This window comes from Macaca nemestrina, chromosome 8 (genome assembly GCF_043159975.1).
Source record: "Macaca nemestrina isolate mMacNem1 chromosome 8, mMacNem.hap1, whole genome shotgun sequence".
Taxonomy (NCBI): domain Eukaryota; kingdom Metazoa; phylum Chordata; class Mammalia; order Primates; family Cercopithecidae; genus Macaca; species Macaca nemestrina.
The window spans coordinates 70,586,627-70,605,586 of NC_092132.1; the positions used below are offsets into that span (position 1 = coordinate 70,586,627).

The 18,960-nt window shown below is 36.9% G+C and overlaps 1 protein-coding gene across 17 annotated transcripts in view; it reads right to left on the reverse strand.

Annotated features, from left to right (window-relative positions):
- Positions 1–15,470, reverse strand: part of LOC105483569 (peptidase inhibitor 15) — a 44,327-nt gene extending 28,857 nt beyond the window's left edge. For 15 of the 17 annotated variants that reach the window (XM_011744460.3, XM_071068086.1, XM_071068077.1 and 12 more), the window contains exons 1-2: positions 15,344–15,470; positions 14,490–14,830 (exon numbers count right to left, since the gene is read on the reverse strand). In XM_011744460.3, the coding sequence (XP_011742762.1) occupies positions 14,490–14,762 (273 nt within the window). In that variant the 5' untranslated portion in view covers positions 14,763–14,830; positions 15,344–15,470. The remainder of the gene's footprint in view (positions 1–14,489; positions 14,831–15,343) is intronic. The other 2 variants (XM_071068087.1, XM_071068074.1) reach the window with 2 other exon arrangements.
- Positions 15,471–18,960: the final 3,490 nt, after the last annotated feature.

An 18,960-nucleotide genomic window follows, 5' to 3' on the forward strand; every position in this document is an offset into this window, starting at 1 on the left:
AGGTAGTTACAGGGAAGGAGGGATAATTGCTTTCTCTCACTGTGTTTGCTTTTAGGAAACTGAGAGGGTTTCTATCTGTCTCCATGTCCCTAAAGGAAGATTCTGGAAAGTCTGGCAGGCACTGTCAGACTCCCACATGGAGACAGGACTGACCTACCCTCTGATGCTCACTGCGGGGGAAGTCAGAGGGCCCCATGCTCTTTCTTGCCTCTCTGTCTCCAGGCAGAACTCACATCTACTCGAGAGAGAGGGAAGGTCTGGCTTAAGTAGTGAGCTCTAAAATTTGGGAATTACATCGTATCCTCTGTTAAAACTGAGACCTACATTTACTTTCTCTGTCTTTCTCCACTGGTTACAATTCCCAGGGAAAGATCAGTAAGTGATTTATCCCCTTAGTCTCCAGTTATTTAAATTTATTAATATGAGTTTTATCATTAATATTAATTATTAATATTAATAACTAAGTTTGAAACTGACAAGCAATGATAACTTTATTTAATAACTATCAGAACCACATGAAGAGAAGTTGATTAATGGGTACAAATATAGAGTTTGTTAGAAAAAATAAGACCCAGTGCTTGATAGATAACTAGACTTTAGTTTACAATAATCTAGTGTATATTTCAAAGTAAATAGAAGAGAGTTATTCAAATGTTTCTAGCATAAAGAAAAGACACAAATTTAAAGTGATGGTTATCCCAATTACACTGATTTGATCTTTACACATTATATGAATGTATTAAATTATCATATGTACCTAAAGTATTTCTATTATGTATCAATAAAAAATTTAAAAAATTAAGAAACAAAAAATATAGAAATTTTCAACAAAAAAGTGGGGTCTGTAAGAACCTATGATTAATTCTTTCCTATCTGGAAGCTTCAAGTTGTAATGAATGTTGCCATTGTAATTATGGGAAACATTTAACAACTTATGAAAGTTCAGAAAATGAAGATGTAAATTATTTAAACATTTCACTTAATTTATTAATTTCCAGATGCTTAATAGGCAACCTATCTGATAATTTCTCTGAGTGTCTGTAGCATTTATTTAAAATGATTTTAATATACTCTACAGATGTATCAGTGGAAGAAAGAAGGGCACAGGTGTGTACTTATTTCTATGAAATGCCTAGTAAATATGCAACATATTGTTATCTATTCTTGAAAAAACTAAACACCTAATATATACGGAGCTCTTATTAAACCAGATTCAACATTCTGATATCTCAGTTCTTATCCCTCTCAATAGATAAGGTATTTTCACAGATAATTTGCTTGTAAACACTTAAAATATTTCAATTTAAAAATGAGGCAAAATTAAGAATATTATGCGTAAATATGCAAAAATATTTACAAGACCCATTAGAAGTTATACATTATGATTAAATTAGATAAATCAGATAAATTTTAATTCATAAAATTAAAATGGTTCATAATGGTGTCAGAATATGCATATGCTTGTAGGATGCTTTATTGCTTCCAAGCAGTTTTCTTCCATTCTTTTTTAATTAAGAGACATTCAGTTGGTCAGCTCATACATTGGTTGATTTAGCTTTGGACTAAAATATTCACCATAAGCTATTGTGCTTATAAATAAAATTAGAGAGTTTGAGGTAGACACAGTACCTTGTCTGAGAAGCACAAGAAGTTGAAACCACATAGTCAAACTAAGACATGACACATATCCAGAATTCACACTGAAGTCATTTAAATATCTAAAAGAGTAGTGATGCCAAGAGATAGAAGGAATATGAAAAGAATGCAGGATTCTCATCAAGTTCAGATATCTTTATAACTTGAGTTGAATACAAAATTGAGTTAAAAATGTTGCTGCATGGGCAAAGGTTGCTGACTTCCATTAGTAGACAGAAAAATTTGATAATACTGATCCAAACCAGATATGAGGCTGTCTTGTCAATTGTTTTTCTAAGTTTTGGGATCCTCAACACAGTGGCAGCCAGGACCATGAAGCCCACTGACATCTGAAGATGTTGTCCTAAATCCCAGCCACTATCTCTGGCTAATAAGAAATGCAATAAGAAATGGAAGGCAACCGCCAAAATTACTTGGGACTCTATTCCTAAACCTGATTGAGATGACTTATTTTCCTTTTTAATTGGGTAAGATCCTCTAACTCCAAATATAAAAATTAAATGTAGAGATGTTTAAAATGATAAAATTTAAGGTAAAAATCCAAATAATGCCCATTCTCACTTATAAGTGGGAGCTAAACATTGAGTACACATAGACACAAAGATGCAAAAAATAGACACTGGGGACTACTTGAGAGGGGTGGGAGGAAGGTGGGAACAGTAGAAAAACTGTTGGGTCTTATGCTCACTACCTGTGTGATGGGATCAATTTACTCCAAACCTCAGCATCATGAAATATACCCAGGTAACAAACCTACCCATATACCCCCTAAAATATGAAAGCTGAAATTACGTTTTAAAAAACATTAAAAAGAATGGGTTTTTAGGGTTAGGACTCTGATCTTATTTGATATTACTAATATATGTAATGGTTACAAAAATGCCCTATTACAGTAACATGTTAGTCTTACATTTTCAATTTAAATATATATGGATATAAATACTTGAATTTATGATTTTACATTGAAAATGATAAGAAAATCTGTTAATTTTTTCTACAGTTTTGCAAAATTTAGGTGAATTGAATCACTACATTTCTTAGAATTATATAACTTATTTAACTATATGGAAAGTATTACTATCAATAAATATATTGAAATACTAAAAAAGAAAATCAAATCTATTAAACCCGTACATGCAGTTTAAGAAATTTAATTTGCAAGTGGTAACAAACATTAAATAAATGTGATTGTCAAAACTTACTATACTTATGAAAAGAACAAAAATTTATAAAGTTAAAATGTTAAGGAAAAAACAAGAATATTAATTTTGAAAATTAAAGTGACCTTTGAGAAGTCTATTCTACACATGGAAACCATTTTCAAATACACAAAATGCTGAAAATAAAAATATCAGACGTTGAATTTTGGGGGACAGATATACAGTTATTTTCTAGATGCCGTATCAATGGCATTGGAGATAGTATGGCATGTCCTATAGACATTTATTTTTTCTTGGATGTTTATGTGTCATTTCACATATATAATATAAAAAGCAAAAACATCTTACATAGACAAGTTTTTATTTTTAAAATAATTTAGCTAGGGCTATTTGATCTTTTTCTTAGATTGGGAAAAGAGTGCTAACCTATAGAAGTGGGAAAAAAAGGCATTAAAAATTAAGTGATGCCAAAATTATTTTCCTTTAGGGCAGCCAAAGGCTTAAAAACACTTCATAGGCATGATTACGGTTCTGTTTTAAAATTAGTGGATTTATCCTCATTACATAGAAATGCTTGTGAAATGGCCAATAAGGGAAGCTGACAGCTGAATACACAAGAACTTGTGTTAAACCAGACAGGAGGGCAGTACTGAGCCTTGTTAGGCCAGGGAAGGGGAGGGTGGTGCAGAGGATGAGAAAGGGCTTTCATAGGAGAATTTGAGAGTGGTGATTAGATTAATTAGATGATGTTAAAATAGTTCTTTGTAAGAGTAGAAGAGGATTAAAGAAACTTGATTTAAAAAGCATTCCCTTCAACCTCAAAAATAACTACAAAATATGACACTATATTATGTATATCAAAATATATAAAGGTGAGATCCAGAGGATTTTTGTAATGTTTGAAGAAAGATAATGAATTATTTCCTTAAATAAGATGAGTATTATCTTTCATGTAAATTTCTTTATCTATAAAGAGATGATGCAAGTTGCACTATTTTTAGGGGCTCTGAACTGAATCATTGCCAGCAACATAAATATCTTAAAAGCACATAGATAATTGTAAAAATCCTCTTTTGAACCCTTTTCCTATTCCAACTGCTATGCCATTCTTCTCTTTTCTTTTACAACAAAATTCCTCGAGAGAGTTGTCTTCCCTGGGAATTTCCAGTTTTGCTTTCCCCATTCTCTCTTGAGCCCACCCAAGGCAGATTTTCCACCCTATCCCCACTCCACCCAAGCAGCTGTCTTCAAGGTCATCAAAGGTCATCTCCTGGTCATCACCTTCCTTGGTCTATCAACAGCTTTTGGCATGCCTGACCACTCGCTCTTTCTGGACACACTTTCATCCCTTGGTTTCATGACTCTACACTTGTCTTTTTTCCTCTGGCTGCTTCTTCTCTATCCCTTTGCTGATTCCTCCTTATCTCCACAACCTCTGTGTGCTGGAAAGTTCCCAGGGCTCAGCCCAAGTCCCCATATCCACTTCTCTTTTTTTTTCCATCCTTGTTTCATTTATATTCACTGCCCAGGTAAACTCATCCAGTCTCATGGATTGAAGCACCAACTATATGCTGCTGGTATTATTCCAAATTATATTTCTAGACTCTCAGTTGAATTTCAGACTAATTTATTCAAGTACCTACTTTTCCAAAATTGAATTCCAAATATTCATAACCTTACCCCCATCCCTCCAAACCAATTATTCCTGCTGTCTTCCTGGTATCCGTGAATGACAATGCCCTTTCTCTAGTCCAGGAATCAGCTAACTATGGTGGACAGGTCACGTCACCTCTACTGCCTACTGCCTGTGACATATTGTCTATGATGTTTTCCTGCTACAGAGGCAGAGCTGGGTAGTTGCAACATAAACCATAAGACCTGCAAAGCTGAACATATTTACTATCAGGCCCTTTACAGAAGAAGTTTACTGGTTGCTGTTCTTTATTGCTCAGGCCAAAAATCTAGTCATCTACTCTATTTTTTTAGTCTATATCTGCTCAGTGAGCAAATCTTGTTGACCCTACCTTCAAAATACTGTATATCTAGACTATAACCACTGATCACCACCACCGCTGAATATCTGGAGCTCAATTTTTGAAAAGTACGTAGGTGAATAAATTAGTCTGAAATTCAACTGAGAGGTCTCTAAATACAATTTGAAATATCATCAGCATATAAGTGGTATTTCAATCAGTAAGACTGGATGAGTTCACAGCAGCAGTGAATATAAATGAAACAACGATGAAAAACAACGAATCCCTTTCCATTATAACAACATCATCTGCATTTGAAACACACGTTTATTTGACCTACAAGCAGCTTAGTTCATGAGAATGTGAATCATCAGGAGAATGTGCCCACTGACTCTGCCAAGTTAGCTTTAGGATACCTCGACAAAAGTAGAGCAATTGGAGAGTAATTTGTCACATAAATTCTAGACATCTGCCTGTCAGAAGAACACACACATGTTGTAACCCAACCAGAAAGTGCAACCCGTGATGGGAATTCCTTGCTCAGGGCTGCACGGCTTCCAGGTCCCAAGATGATCTCACTGTCACTATTCATTCGTGCATATGTAGAGTAAGAGGCAGGTGGGGAGTGCCTTGACTTTCCATTTCCTTAATTATAAACTTCTTACCTTTTCCAGGATCTTCAGAAATCCACTGTCTTTGTGTAGCCTCCCCTGACAGCTTATATTGGCAACATCTGAATGGAAAGGATTGTGTGTATAGGTGTTTAATACAAAGGGTCTTGAGGCTAAGAAGGGGTTTGGTGACAGGATCCACTGAGTCAAGGATCTATGACATAGAGGTTCTCTTCCCTCTTAATATCCATTCTGAGACTGTATGCTCTGGCCTGTGAGTTTTTCTGGCCTGTGAGATTTCCAAGGATATATATAGTACAAAGAGAAATAATTGATTCCACTAGAAGAAATTCTTCCTAGTATTCAGCAATGCCCTCAGATGAAATGCCTGTAGGGAAATTCTCTATCCAAAGGGCTCAGGAACAGGAGAGATGAACATGGGAAGAGGAACAGGTACTTTATATTGCTATTTAAAGCAGTGCTCCCAATGTTTTTGGCACGAGGGACCAGTTTTGTGGAAGACAATTCTTCCAGGGAGGAATGCGGGGAAGGATGATTTTGGGAAGAAACTGCTCCATCTCAGATCATCAGGCTTTAGAGCATTAGATTCTGATAAGGAGTGCACAACCTGGATCCTTCTCATGCACAGTTCACAGTAGGGTTGGCACTCCTGTGAAAATCTAATCCTGCTACTGATCTGACAGGAGGTGGAGCTCAGGCAGCAATGCTCGCTCATCTGCTGCTGTGCAGCCCAGTTCTTAACAGGCCACAGATGGGCACTGGTGTGCAGCCTGGGAATTGGGGAGACCCCTGATTGAAAGCATGCGCTTGTCAGATAGAATTGTGTTCTTAACATTTTTATTTACTTGCTCTATGACCTTGGGGAAGTTACTTATGCTCTCCAAACTTAAGATTCTCTATTTCCAAAGGAGGAAAATTTTCTCATCTCGCAAGACTTGAGAGGGTTAGGTGAGGTAGTGACTGAAGTATATTTAGCATAGCTCTAGCAGGGCAAAGGTGTATTTAATGGTAGCTATTATTATTGTTGGAGATTTGGGAATGGAGGTAGAGTCGGTCACTTAAAATGAAAAGCAGTGAGGTGCACTTTTGATCACATTATCTGACAGTCTGAAGTTTAAGAGACATCAAGAATTAATCTCAACTAAGCAGGCAATCAGCTAAAGTGAAAAGAGATAAACCCTGAAGCAACTAAATAATCAGAAATAGAATTGTAAGGAGATTCTAAGGAGCTTGCTTACAGGTAAAAGAAGCTGAAAATTAGAGAACATTTTAGACATTTTAAAACACATTAATTCACCTCCTCAGATCCTTCTTTAATATATGTTTTATCTTTAAATTTTAAAACCACTTGTTGATAGAGTCTAACAATCATCCCACTCTCCAGGGAAATATAATACCCACCAGCTATCATTTAATATTAAAATTATAAGACAGGAAGAGATTTATACATGTGTTTAATTGTTTTCACCAACTCAATATTATATTTTAATAACTAATTTCTAGATTGTTGAACTCTCCTGTGACACTCTTGCAAACCTCATATCTTGCCATTGCCCACTTGCTCAGAAGGATTCAAATGCCTTTCCGCCTACCTACGGCCTGCTGCAAACATGATCTCTCTGGAATGCAGAGAGACAGATTTGATAGAATGTTCATATTTAACCAAATTATGAAAAGTGAATTCGATGCACTTTTTACTAGAAAACAATATTGTGTCCTTAAGTAACATTTTTGGACTACTTCAGTTTGGAGTATGAGGTGTGAAATTTTAAGAGATTTTATGAAAAGTTTAGTCTAAAAACACAACTTGTTGGGCATTCTTCCATATGTGTGTCAAGAAAAATGACTGGCACCTGATTTCAGATGCTATGGATAACATAGACTGGAAGAATTCAAATCCCATCCCTCCAAGCCTCAGTCTAGATTGCATTTTATGCCAAACATCTTTCTTGACCATTTTAAACTGTTAGTTTATATCTTCTGTGCCCACTTCATAGTCTTTTTCAGAAATTCTTATAGATAAGCAAATACCTCAAGTTCATAGCTATTTAAGGGTAAATGGTTTTCATAAATGCTAAATTCATGACACCACTTAAAAAACAGAGGGGGGTATTTTCTTGCATATTTGTTGAGTAGATTCCCAGGTATAAAATAATGCATCTATGCAGAAGAATGCTCCTTTCCCCACACTAGCTCCTTTTTTCAACCTCCAAAGGTGTGTATCCTGGGTGATAAACCTGCAGCCGCTAATGGCTTCCAGAATTCTGCTCTTTATTTTGTGTTCTCTAACTCAGAGGAACTTAATTGTCTTTGTCAAAAATGGAGGCGTCCTCCTTGACTGCCTCATCATATAAATCCTCATTCTATTTCATCATGTAAACCACTTACTCCTATGGACTTGTACCTTACATATTTCTCGGCTCTAATTTATGTGTGTGTGTGTTTTTTTAATATCCTTATTGCCTTAAGCATAGCTGAGGCTACCTAGACTATCCTAACAGCCTCTTGACTGCATCTTTTCTTCACTTCTTTGACTATATAACTTCCCTGCTTAAAACCTTCAATGATTACCCTGGATCTTAAAATGGAATTCAAACAAATTTTTGAGTGCCTTCCTCAACCTCATCAAACATCAGTCTTTCTTCTCTACACTAATCCAAGCCTCACTGAATTTTTATCCATGTCTCCAGTGTACTACATACCGTCTTAGAACATCCTCCTATACCCACTACAGATCCCTCTTTCCTTAACTCACACCTGTATAACTTTATTTATTTTGTATATTTCCTATTTAAAATCATTCCTTCTGGAAGCCTTCCCTACCTTCTTACTCCCACTCCACATCTGAACTAGGTCTTCCCATGGGATTCCAAAGCACCCTGTATCTATCCTAGTTCAGCATTTAGCATGCTGCCTTGCACCTGACTTGTCTGTTCACAGTACTTCCTCCCAAAGAGAGTCCCTTTGCTCCCCACTGACTCCCTCAGCACACAGTGCCAGACATATGAGTAAAAATTATGGAGTGAGTGATTGAATGTTGTACAACTCTTGCCCCCCAGAGCACCACAGTTACACTCTAACAAGAAAAAGTTAAAGGACCTCATTTAATTGTTCCACAAATAGTTACTGAGTAGTTACTACATATTCTCTGTGGAGCCGACATGATGCTAGGCTCTATAAACGTTCAGGAGAAACACAGTACAATTATTTTTCTATGCTGTTGCATTTGGTCAAATATCATTTTCCACCAAAAAACTGTGTCCAATATTGGGAAGGACAGTCACTACCTATGTGATTCACAACTTTTCTGCCTGCCTCCTGATGCTGAGGTTTCAAATCACATCCTGTTACTGCTTTTACATTTGCATGTTTTAGAGCCTATATTGAAAATGGTGACAAACAAAATGTTCTTACCTTCAGCGGCTGGCTCCCTATGGAGAGAGCAGAACAAAAGGAAAGAACCTTTAAGGTTACTACCTTCTTCAGGCGTATCCAAGTGATACTAAGCAACGTGCACCTTGGAAGAAAATTCCTACAAAATGTGCCCAGTCTCTTTCTGAAGCCAAGACATTGAAAAGGTTTTGCATCCAGGAGAGCAGGAATGCAGAGTTCTGAATGTGCTGGAGAAACGCCTCCTGCCAGCAATTGTTCTCAGTACATTGCCTGCTGGCAGAGGCTCTCAGGAGGCCTTCTAGTGGTCATGAAAGCATGCATTGGAGAGGTTTACATTATACGCATTAAAATTCTCATGTTTATAGCAAGAAAATTGAGTTATCCTTCCCAAAAGACAGGAAATGTGCCATGTGGGATGGTATATGGCTTTGTTAAAAAATAGATATATACGTGTATATATAAAGATAGATACTACAAGTGTTCAATCAACTACTGAAGAAAGAAAAACAAAAAGTAGTTTACCTTATCCACATTCTCTTCCACATGAAGCCCAAATAAAGAAAATCAGCATTTTTCTTTATTCCCAAGTCATAAATTATCATCCTAGGCAAATAGTTCACGGACTCTTTTCAAGCATGGATTAATATGTTCTCCATTCATTCATTTAAGTCATGCTTTCTGTAACTTTACTACCTGCTCTGATTTGGTATCCAGTATTTTTCTTTTTTCCAAAACACTGTAGGAAACCTTATATCTATAGCTCTGCAAATAATATTTGCGGGCACCAAATAAATAATATAGATACTGTATTATCAATATAGTTATTTTGGCTTCTTAAAATTACATTACACATTTTTTTTTTCAGTTTTAAAGTGATCAGTTCATTTCCATCATTATATTCACATTGCCCCTCATCTGCCTTTCCACCACTCCATACCATCTGTAAAGGCTGCCATCTCACCCATGACACTTCAGGGAGTTGTCCTGCCTGCCGCTTTATGTTGGTGCAGCTGTGTGGTTCTTCCTTACCTTTGGCTGAAGGATTGGCATTGCTTACTCAGGAGTCATCACCTCTCTGGTCACTTTCACTGCCAATATCAGCTCCATCAACTGCCAGGATCATCTTTCTAAAATGCATCCCTAATCCTTCTCTAAAACCTTCACAGTCTTCCTAATTGCCTTTGGAGTAAGGAATCCTCAACCTTTTCTCAAACTCCTCAAAAACACAGCTCAAGTGTCATGGTTTTTCTCTGCTGGAGATTTCGTTCATGCATTGCTTTGCCTGCTGTAACAGCCAACCCTGACCCTTCCTGGGCATCTATTTCACATGCCCCTTCTCCAAGGAGCCTTTCATGATCTGCCAACTAGAGATTATCACTCCCTTCTTCAACTCCTCCATGGTATTTGTCTGTACCTCTTTTATTACATCAGTCTTATACAGCAGTATATTATACTGAATTATATCCTTAGTGGATTTTTTTTTCCATTTGTTTTGTTTTTATCGCATTGTTTAGACTCTAAAGACAAAAATTTTGGTTTTCTTTGGATCTCTTTCTCTCATGGAGGGACCTCAAAGTTTTTCAAATTAATTTATTCAATTGACTTGAATTCAGAGAACATCCTACAAATTTTACTCTACGTGTGAGTCTTGCAATTTTATTCTTTTGGAGATAATACTTATTCTAAGAAACTAGTGTGGTTTGTGGTTTAGAGTCATGGTTTAAGCTACCCTCAGGAAGAATAAAAAACAGCTGGTGTCCAAGGAGCTCTGGAAATTAGTCAATAAACTAATTGTAAAACAGAAGCCAAGAGTAAAAAAGTTTTACTTACAAATTTTAAGTTCTATCTATATGTTTTGTTTTTAGAATTTAAGAAAAAGTTTTTAATTCAGGTGTAGAATCAAATATTATTACAAATGATGAGAAAAACTCTATTAAAGCATTTATAATATCAAAATTGATGCTAATTATAAACATATAACAATTCACAAGGATTTCAACTAAATTCGACAGATAATGGTTGATCACTTTCTATACACAATAAATTGCCCAAGAAAACACAGATACAAAAATGAATAAATATAGACACAGCACCCAGAAAGCTCAAAATTAAAGTTTGCAAGAAATGCACGAAGTAACGGTAAGTCACTTCATGAGAGCAAAACATGATGAAAGTAGACATGAAGGGCTACCCCAGCTCAAAACTAGGAGAAATCATCTGTGGTCATGGATATTAGAAGCATCTGACATCAAAAAGCTTGAAGTGTAGTATTATAAATAAAGGAATAAACTAAGGAAGAGACTTTAGAGGGAGAGAAAATGGAGTGGCAAAAGGCTCAAAGAGTTGTAGGTGAAAGGAATTACAAACCAGGCTGGTGCAATTCAAAGCCCTGAGCCAAAGACCATCTTTTATTAAGTTCTCTTGGGTGATATCACTCACTGAGGAGAATTTGCCAACACATGGCTGGTGATCAGAGCACATATATTTGTGAGATATCAAGTGAGGGGTGTCCTAAGTTTCTGAGGTATATAGAACAGGTTAGGAACTCTACTATATTTCACATGCTCACAATCCAAATCAATGTTGAACAAGTATAACTAAAGGAAATAGTGTCAAACTAAGATCTGCATTTTCTATCTAGCCTAGAGAATTCAAGTCACTTACAGTCCCTGCTTCAATCTCCAAGCTACCTACTATACTGTACTTCCCTCCAAGTTCCTCTGGGTCTTCATGGGGGATTTAGATGAACTCTTTCCAGTGATCAATTTACTCAAAGAGTCCTTCTAACTTATGATTTCACTCAATTGAGCACATTTTTCTAACTGAACTGATGGATGTTCTCCCACCTCCAGGCCTTTGTCCAAGACTCCTCAGTCTGTCTCTCTTCCCTCATCTTTGAGAGTGGCTCACTCCCTCGCCTGCCTCCAGGCCCTTTCAGTGAGCTCCTCCTTGACCATTTATTAAAAATCAAACCCTCACCACAAACCACTTTATTTTTCTTCATAACCTCATCATCTTACATCCTATGTAACATATTTATTTACCTGGCTTATTGTCTGATTCCCCACCCCCACCGGGAGCCAAAGATGTCTATTTTACTCATGAACATATCCTCAGTTATGTAGCCTAACATATAGTCAATGCTCAACAAATATTAAATATTTAATAAATATTAAATTAACAAATACAGGTGTGAATGAAGTGTATGCACAGTATTTACATGAGTATTTGAAACAAACCCTATTTTAATTTCTAGCACTTACTGTTCTCATCACTCTTACCGAATTAAGGAGGATTTACAAAGCATCTACTATGTAATCAGCACTGGAACTAGTTCTTACAAAATAAATAAGAAGAAGAATGGAATAATAAATAGAGTATGAATATTATAGGACTTCAGCTAGCATTTTACCTTGACATCTTCAGGGGTCCCACCATGGAGCATTTCCTCAATGCAGCAAATGAGAAGATGCTCCCCAATAGAAGCATGGGCTTTGAAAGTACACAGACCTAAATTCTAATTCCGGCAGTGCCATTCATTATCCTTACCACCTTGGCCTAGTCGTTAGCATCTCTGGGTCTTAGTGATTTCATTTGTAAAATGAAGATCACAATGTTAACCTCACACGGAGAATGTGAGCTATCAGATGAGATCATCTATGGAAACAATTAGTCAAGTCATTGGCATACGGAAGCAATTAAATAAATGCATGTGGAATGAATTAATTCTTGATAAGTGAGGGAAAATTGAGCTAGAAAAAGATGTGGCTTTTTTCAACCTACTTATACTGTGTTTACCTAACTATGCCTTTCCTCATGGTGAACCCTGTGACCTCAATATGATAAAAATAGTGAATTGCATTCTTTGATTGGTTATTACATGTACTGTTATTCTCATTTTACAGATAAATAAATTGGGTCTTAGACACATTAAATAACTTGTGCAAGGCCACAAAGTAAGCAGCAGAGTTAGGATTTGAACCCAGATGAGCTTGCCTTCAAAGCTGGCTGGGCAGTCTTGGTTCTCACTTTAGAGTCATGTGATTGCTACAAATTCTCTAAACTCATAGTTGGGATACTACACCTTTCTGAGCTTGCGTGGTATCTTAGGCATATTTATTTCATCATTTTAGTGATTTTAAAAATGTATTTGTTCCTCTACTTTTTACATATTTACATCACCTTCTAAAAACATCTCTTCTGTATGGGTAACCTTTTGTCTTTAGATCTTGAATGAGTTTTCACTGGGCACCTTTTACAAGAAGTTCAAAGAAACCATCAAAACTAATGTTTGTTGATCATCGAGTTAGTGACAGGTTCTGGTCTGATTACTCCCCAACTCATACACTTATCACAACAACGCTATGTGGCAGATACCACCTTTATCTTCATATTAGAGATGATGAAAATGAAACAGTGTGGTAATGAGTTCATTCAGCATATACTTCAGGACTAGGATTCAAACGCAAGCATTTAGATTACATAGCCCATACTCTTAATCATGAGACTATACTGCTCCTCACACACCAGGACTGATTACGTCTTCTCTTTCTTTATTAATTCTAGGAAAATGCATTTTCATGGAGTCTAAATTTTACTTCTATGAACTACGACTCTCTTACATCATTTAGCAAGTCGTTAGTTTTCCTGTGACGTTGGCATCTGCAACTAGCCAAACTTTTTAATATAAAACGTATTTATATAAAACAAGTAAATCTAGAATATGATAAAAATCCCAAATTTTAATTCAGCACGTATAAAACTGTTAGTGGTACCCCCTCCCCTCATCCCAATTTGGAAATACCATATTCATGGTCTTCATTGCCTTAAACAGGCTCCAAGTTGTACTCTTGTAAGACGCTGGACTTTAAATCATAACCTTGCATAAATTCAAAACCAAATACAAACTTTAACAAGACTTTTTCCTTTCAATACTAACTTTTTTTTTTCCTTTTTAAGTAAAATGATTTAAACATTGTCTATTTTTAAGAGACAGCAAAGAATGTGTTCACGGCAAGTTGGAACAGTGTGGAAGTGAACTGGCTTCACTGTTATCTGGACGGCAAAGCATTAAATCACAAGGAGGGAAAAGTCAGTGTGTTCTCTTAGAATACAAATAGATTAGCGTCAGTAAGAGCTTTGTCCAAGAAAGGGAAAAGACACCTACCCAGAGAATACATCATGAATATGAAACCTATACTTTAAAGAAGTATTTTTAAGAAATGTTATAGCTGATAATATGACTATGAGATAAAGAAAGCACAGAAAAAGTTCATGTGACTTTTCTTTTAAGTGGACCTTCCAAATTTGATCAGTCAACATACTCTACTTTTTATCTATGATTCTTACATAAGATACAATTCACCAGTAGCTATGGAACTCACAGAAGAAAATCTATGTAGACTCTCTCTCTCTCTCTCTCTCTCTCTCTCTCTCTCTCTCTCTCTCTCTGTCTCTGTCTTTGTCTCTGTCTCTCTGGACCTCTCTGTCTCTCTGATTCTATGATGCAACAATACTCAACATTATTAGGCACATAAGAACCTTAGGTTAACATATGTAAAAAGTCCATATACCCGGACATAGAAACACTCATGGTCGTTTGAGATTCTGCTAATGTACAATATAAAACTTCCTCCCTCAGAACTTAAAAGAGAAATAAAAAGAATTCTTCTTACCATATATTCCATATTTGCTGCCGGTGGGAACACTTTGCCCCGAACTTGATTATGATAATCAAGAATGGCGATCATGTCATTCTGCGAAATGTAGCGCTTCCGCCTGGCTTTGGGAATATCCGCCGAATCTAGTTGTGCTTTCAGAGCTGCTTCAATATCAGTGAAATTATTGGTTGGCGGGGATGAGTCAGTGGAATTGAGTAGGACGACGGTACTTGCTTCACAGAGAAGGGAGAACAGGAGTGCACTGCTGACGGTAGAGATTGCTATCATTTTGAGGGGTGGAGAAGAAGAGGCCACCGAGTTTACTTTGCTTTAAAGCAGAAAGGTAGAGTTAGGGTCTATGAAAAAAAAATAGGGCCAGAGGGTATGAATTTACAAAGTCATCATTTGGGAGCATTGCTTGATTTGACTTTCTCCAAAAATCCAAACAAATGTTGAACTCAAGCTTAGGAGATAACCTACAGTAGAATCTCTATTCATTTTGTGTAGTGTCATGAGGCAGACCCCTAAGAGGAACTTTGCACAGCAGAGAAAATAAACAGCATGACCATTAACCCTAAAATGAATGTGAACCATTTGTCTCCAATGTCTGAACCACAAAATGCATTACTGCATATTTATTTTCAGTGGGAAATTTTCAGAAATTGAAATTCACCTTGAGAGTGAAGAATAAATCAATCACAGGTAACAACAGAGAATGTGCTGAAAATGTCTGCCAGACATACAGACACACCAAGTGATAGAACACATACAAAAAAGTCATAGTACTCCAATCTCATTTCTTTAAAAATAATGTGAGCTACTTAAAAATCAATGCATGCAGTATAAACTTGTTGAGCTAAATAGCTTACCTCTGCACAATGCCAAAATGAATATATGGTTCTTCCAAAAATTTAAGGTTCTTTGCTATGTTGTAGCATGAACTCCTGTAAGAGGAGTGTGTCTTATTACAAACTCTCTGAGAGCAAAGCCCTGCAAGGTTTGAATGCTGCTGGCTACAGGAGCAGCTAACAGCTTTTATATGTCACAGTTTGCAACGTCCAGAAAGGGCAGTCTTTCTAAGGGTCTCTCTTAGCCAAAATCAAAGGGGAGGGGTTTGGGGTAGAAAAAAAACAGTGATTGGGTGGCAACCTTTTTATGTGGGTGGTGAGGAAATTGAGTCACACCCACAGCTTACAAAGTACAAGCCATAAAAGACAAATCCCTTTTTCTCTGGGCTTCCACCTTTGCTGTGAGTAATTTCTCTCATTTTATGCTTTCTAGTTCCTGGTTCCCATACAAAAAAGAAGAAACAAAGAAAAAAAAAAAGGCTGTGGGTTCATAAAAGCACAGACGGTTGAGTAACAAGCAGTACATTTTTTTAAGACAGTAAATGACATGGGAGCTAAAAAGAACAAGCTGATATTAAATCAAGAGATCAGCTAACATAGTTAATCTGGGTGGCCACAAATATGATTTGAGAGGGATGCCAGGCAAATCAGTAGTAACCAAACTATAGCATACGATATTAGGATAATAGATGCTCAAGTGGCTGTGTTCTCTGTTTCCATGCGGCTGCATTCCTGTACTCTATAGATTTCTTCTTCTCTCTCATTTTACCTTCTCTCCCTTTTTTCTTTCTCTACAGAATGAAGTCATAAATTACTTGCCTTGTATAAAATGTATAATCTTTTACCTGCCTTGTATAAAATGTGAATAGAGAAGCTCATGGCAAATGACAGCAGCCAAGATAACATCTGTTTCAGGTTTAGAAGCATATAGCTGAAATTTTAAGCAAAGAATAGCTCAGCCTCTCAGGAAACATATTAGAGGGCACAACACAGAGGCCATGAAGAATTTTAACAGCAGCAGCAGCTGCCAACAATTAGAAGTGCCTTGTTAGGAGGATGTCATAGGGGCAAAAATCTGTGTCCGACAAAGCAAAAAGAATGTGAACATTGGTGCTCTGTAATGAAAGGACCCTCCCCCAAATACTTCATGATCTCATTAACAAAATGTGGACCATTTACAGTCAGTAGCAATAGGAATCCTGGAAAATATACACTCTTCAGTTTAGAAACTTATTTAACTTACACTGATTTTTTCCAGCTTGCTAATGTGATTGTCTCCCACATGTTTCAGCAGAAGAAATACTATGTGAATTTACAGTCATCAGAAATGATGGTCATGTGGCACACTGGACAGGGAGCCAAGTTTCCTAGGATATATTCCCAGTTGGATCACGAGTAGTATGTGTGGCCAAATGCATACTGTTTAACTCTTCATTGGTGCACCTAAAAATGGGAGAGAAAAGATTCATGTTCTGTGGTGAGACAGACACCATCAAGTACTTTAAGAGGGCAGTGAGGTATACCAGAAGTGTCACTAAAATTCAAACTACAGTGAGATACAGACTTTACAATAATATGTACCAAAGTTCAAGTTTTGACACATTTTGATGACTATTCAACTCCTAACTAAAGTGAAATCATTTTAGGAGAACCATAGGTGAAATGTTGAGAGCTTTAAACAAGGAATTAACACTAAAATTGAAAAGGCATACACAGATAATATAAACTCAGGAAGTGAGCAAGGATATTATGAAACATTGGAGCAACTAGAGGAAATTCACGTGGTTGTTCACAGCTGCAGATCTTAACAAGTGGAGCTGTCCAACTAGGGTCACACCACTTCAGAAAGTATTCATGGCACCTTAAATGAATCTCAGATATGCTTTATTAAGGACTCCTGAATCAAATCAGAGGTTGGATGAGAAACTCTCTGTAGGCCATCCAGCTCTAAGATCTGTGGGCTTTTTGAGAAATTAGTGGCAGCACACATTAGCCTTTACTCTCTACATATCTCATACAGCTTCCCAGCTATCTGAGGAACTAAAGGACTTTTAATACCTGAACAGCAGTCATGAGCCTTTCATTCTCCAGGGTGACTGAGTTCTTGCTTAGAACCTCATAAGAATCAAAAGTTATATTTAAGACTACACCCTTTGTCATACACACAAAGAGGTATTGTCTACCTCTTGGGGTTTGACTTGAAAGATTTCCATAGAGATAAAAATGTGATGCTTGAGAAACTTGTCTAAACCAAAAATGGATTTCCTGTAAGTGCAGGAAGTGGTGGGATGGAGGAGGAGGAGAAGGAATTTCTGAGATACATCTAAACAGGAGATCACCTCTGAGTCCAATTACAGAAGGGCAGAGCTGATAGTTGCTTAATCCGGAGACCCTGAGGCATGTCAATGATTTCAGATGTCTTTCAGCACACATGGATTATATTGTGGAATTTCGGACTATTAAGGAAACCCACAAGGCTATGGAATCATAAAAGAAAAGACCTGTGGGAGGAGAGTTAAGAATTCTGCTTCCAAGCAGACATTATTGCCAGAAGAACTATTTGAAATGCTTTGGAAGTAGTTTTAATTTTAAAATCCTCGCAAAATTAAGAGGCATACATCCAAGTTGTCAGTAAGAGGACTATTAACGAACAACTAACAATGAGGTGGTTTTTTATGAGGATTCTTCTTGAAAAAGACCATTGACATGTTTTGAAACCTTTAGGTCCTGCTTGCCAACAGAGACAGAAATGGAATTTAGTTATATTACTGAGAAGAAATGCATATGCATTTGGCAGCATCTTGAAACCTGTGAGAAAGTAGTTGAGTGGTTGTTATTTTAAAATGGAAATCACATGTAAGCATTCCAGAATGGTACACCTGCTTAAGCAAAGCTACTTTGATGTGTGTGTTTGTGTGTGTGTGTATGTGCCACATATGCATTTGACTTTAGTCTAATTCTTTTCTAATTGAAATATGTTCTGTGGACTAGTACCCTTGAGATCACCTGGAAACTTGCTAGAAATGCAGAATTTCAGGTCCAGCCAAGACCTACTAAATCAGAATCTTCATTTTATCAGGAACCTCAGATGATTTATATGCACATTAAGGTTTGAGAAGTACTATCTAAATTACTTTGCTTTCAGAGACACAGAAACACAATCTACTACACACATGCCCATTGCATTAGCTATTGGAAAAGTCGATCTATCTAGCAACATAGAGAGAACTAAAGACAATAGAAGTATGCCCAAGTGTCTTTGAAGCAGAGAACACAAGTCAACCTTTATTTTATATGAAAAAAAATGGATTGGGCACGGTGGCTCACTCCTGTAATCCCAATACTTTGGGAGGCTGAGGCGGGAGGATCACCTGAGGTCAGGAGTTCAAGACCAGCCTGACCAACGTGGTGAAACCCGGTCTCTACTAAAAATACAAAAATTAGCCAGGTATGGTGGCAGAGCCCGTAGTCCCAGCTACTTGGGAGGCCGAGGAAGGAGAATTGCTTGAACCTGGAAGGCAGAGGTTGCGATAAGCCAAGATGGCGCCACTGCACTCCAGCCTGGGTGACAGAGGGAGACTCAGTCTCAAAAAAAAAAAAAAAAAAAAAAAAAGACCAGGAAAAGAACACACAGCATC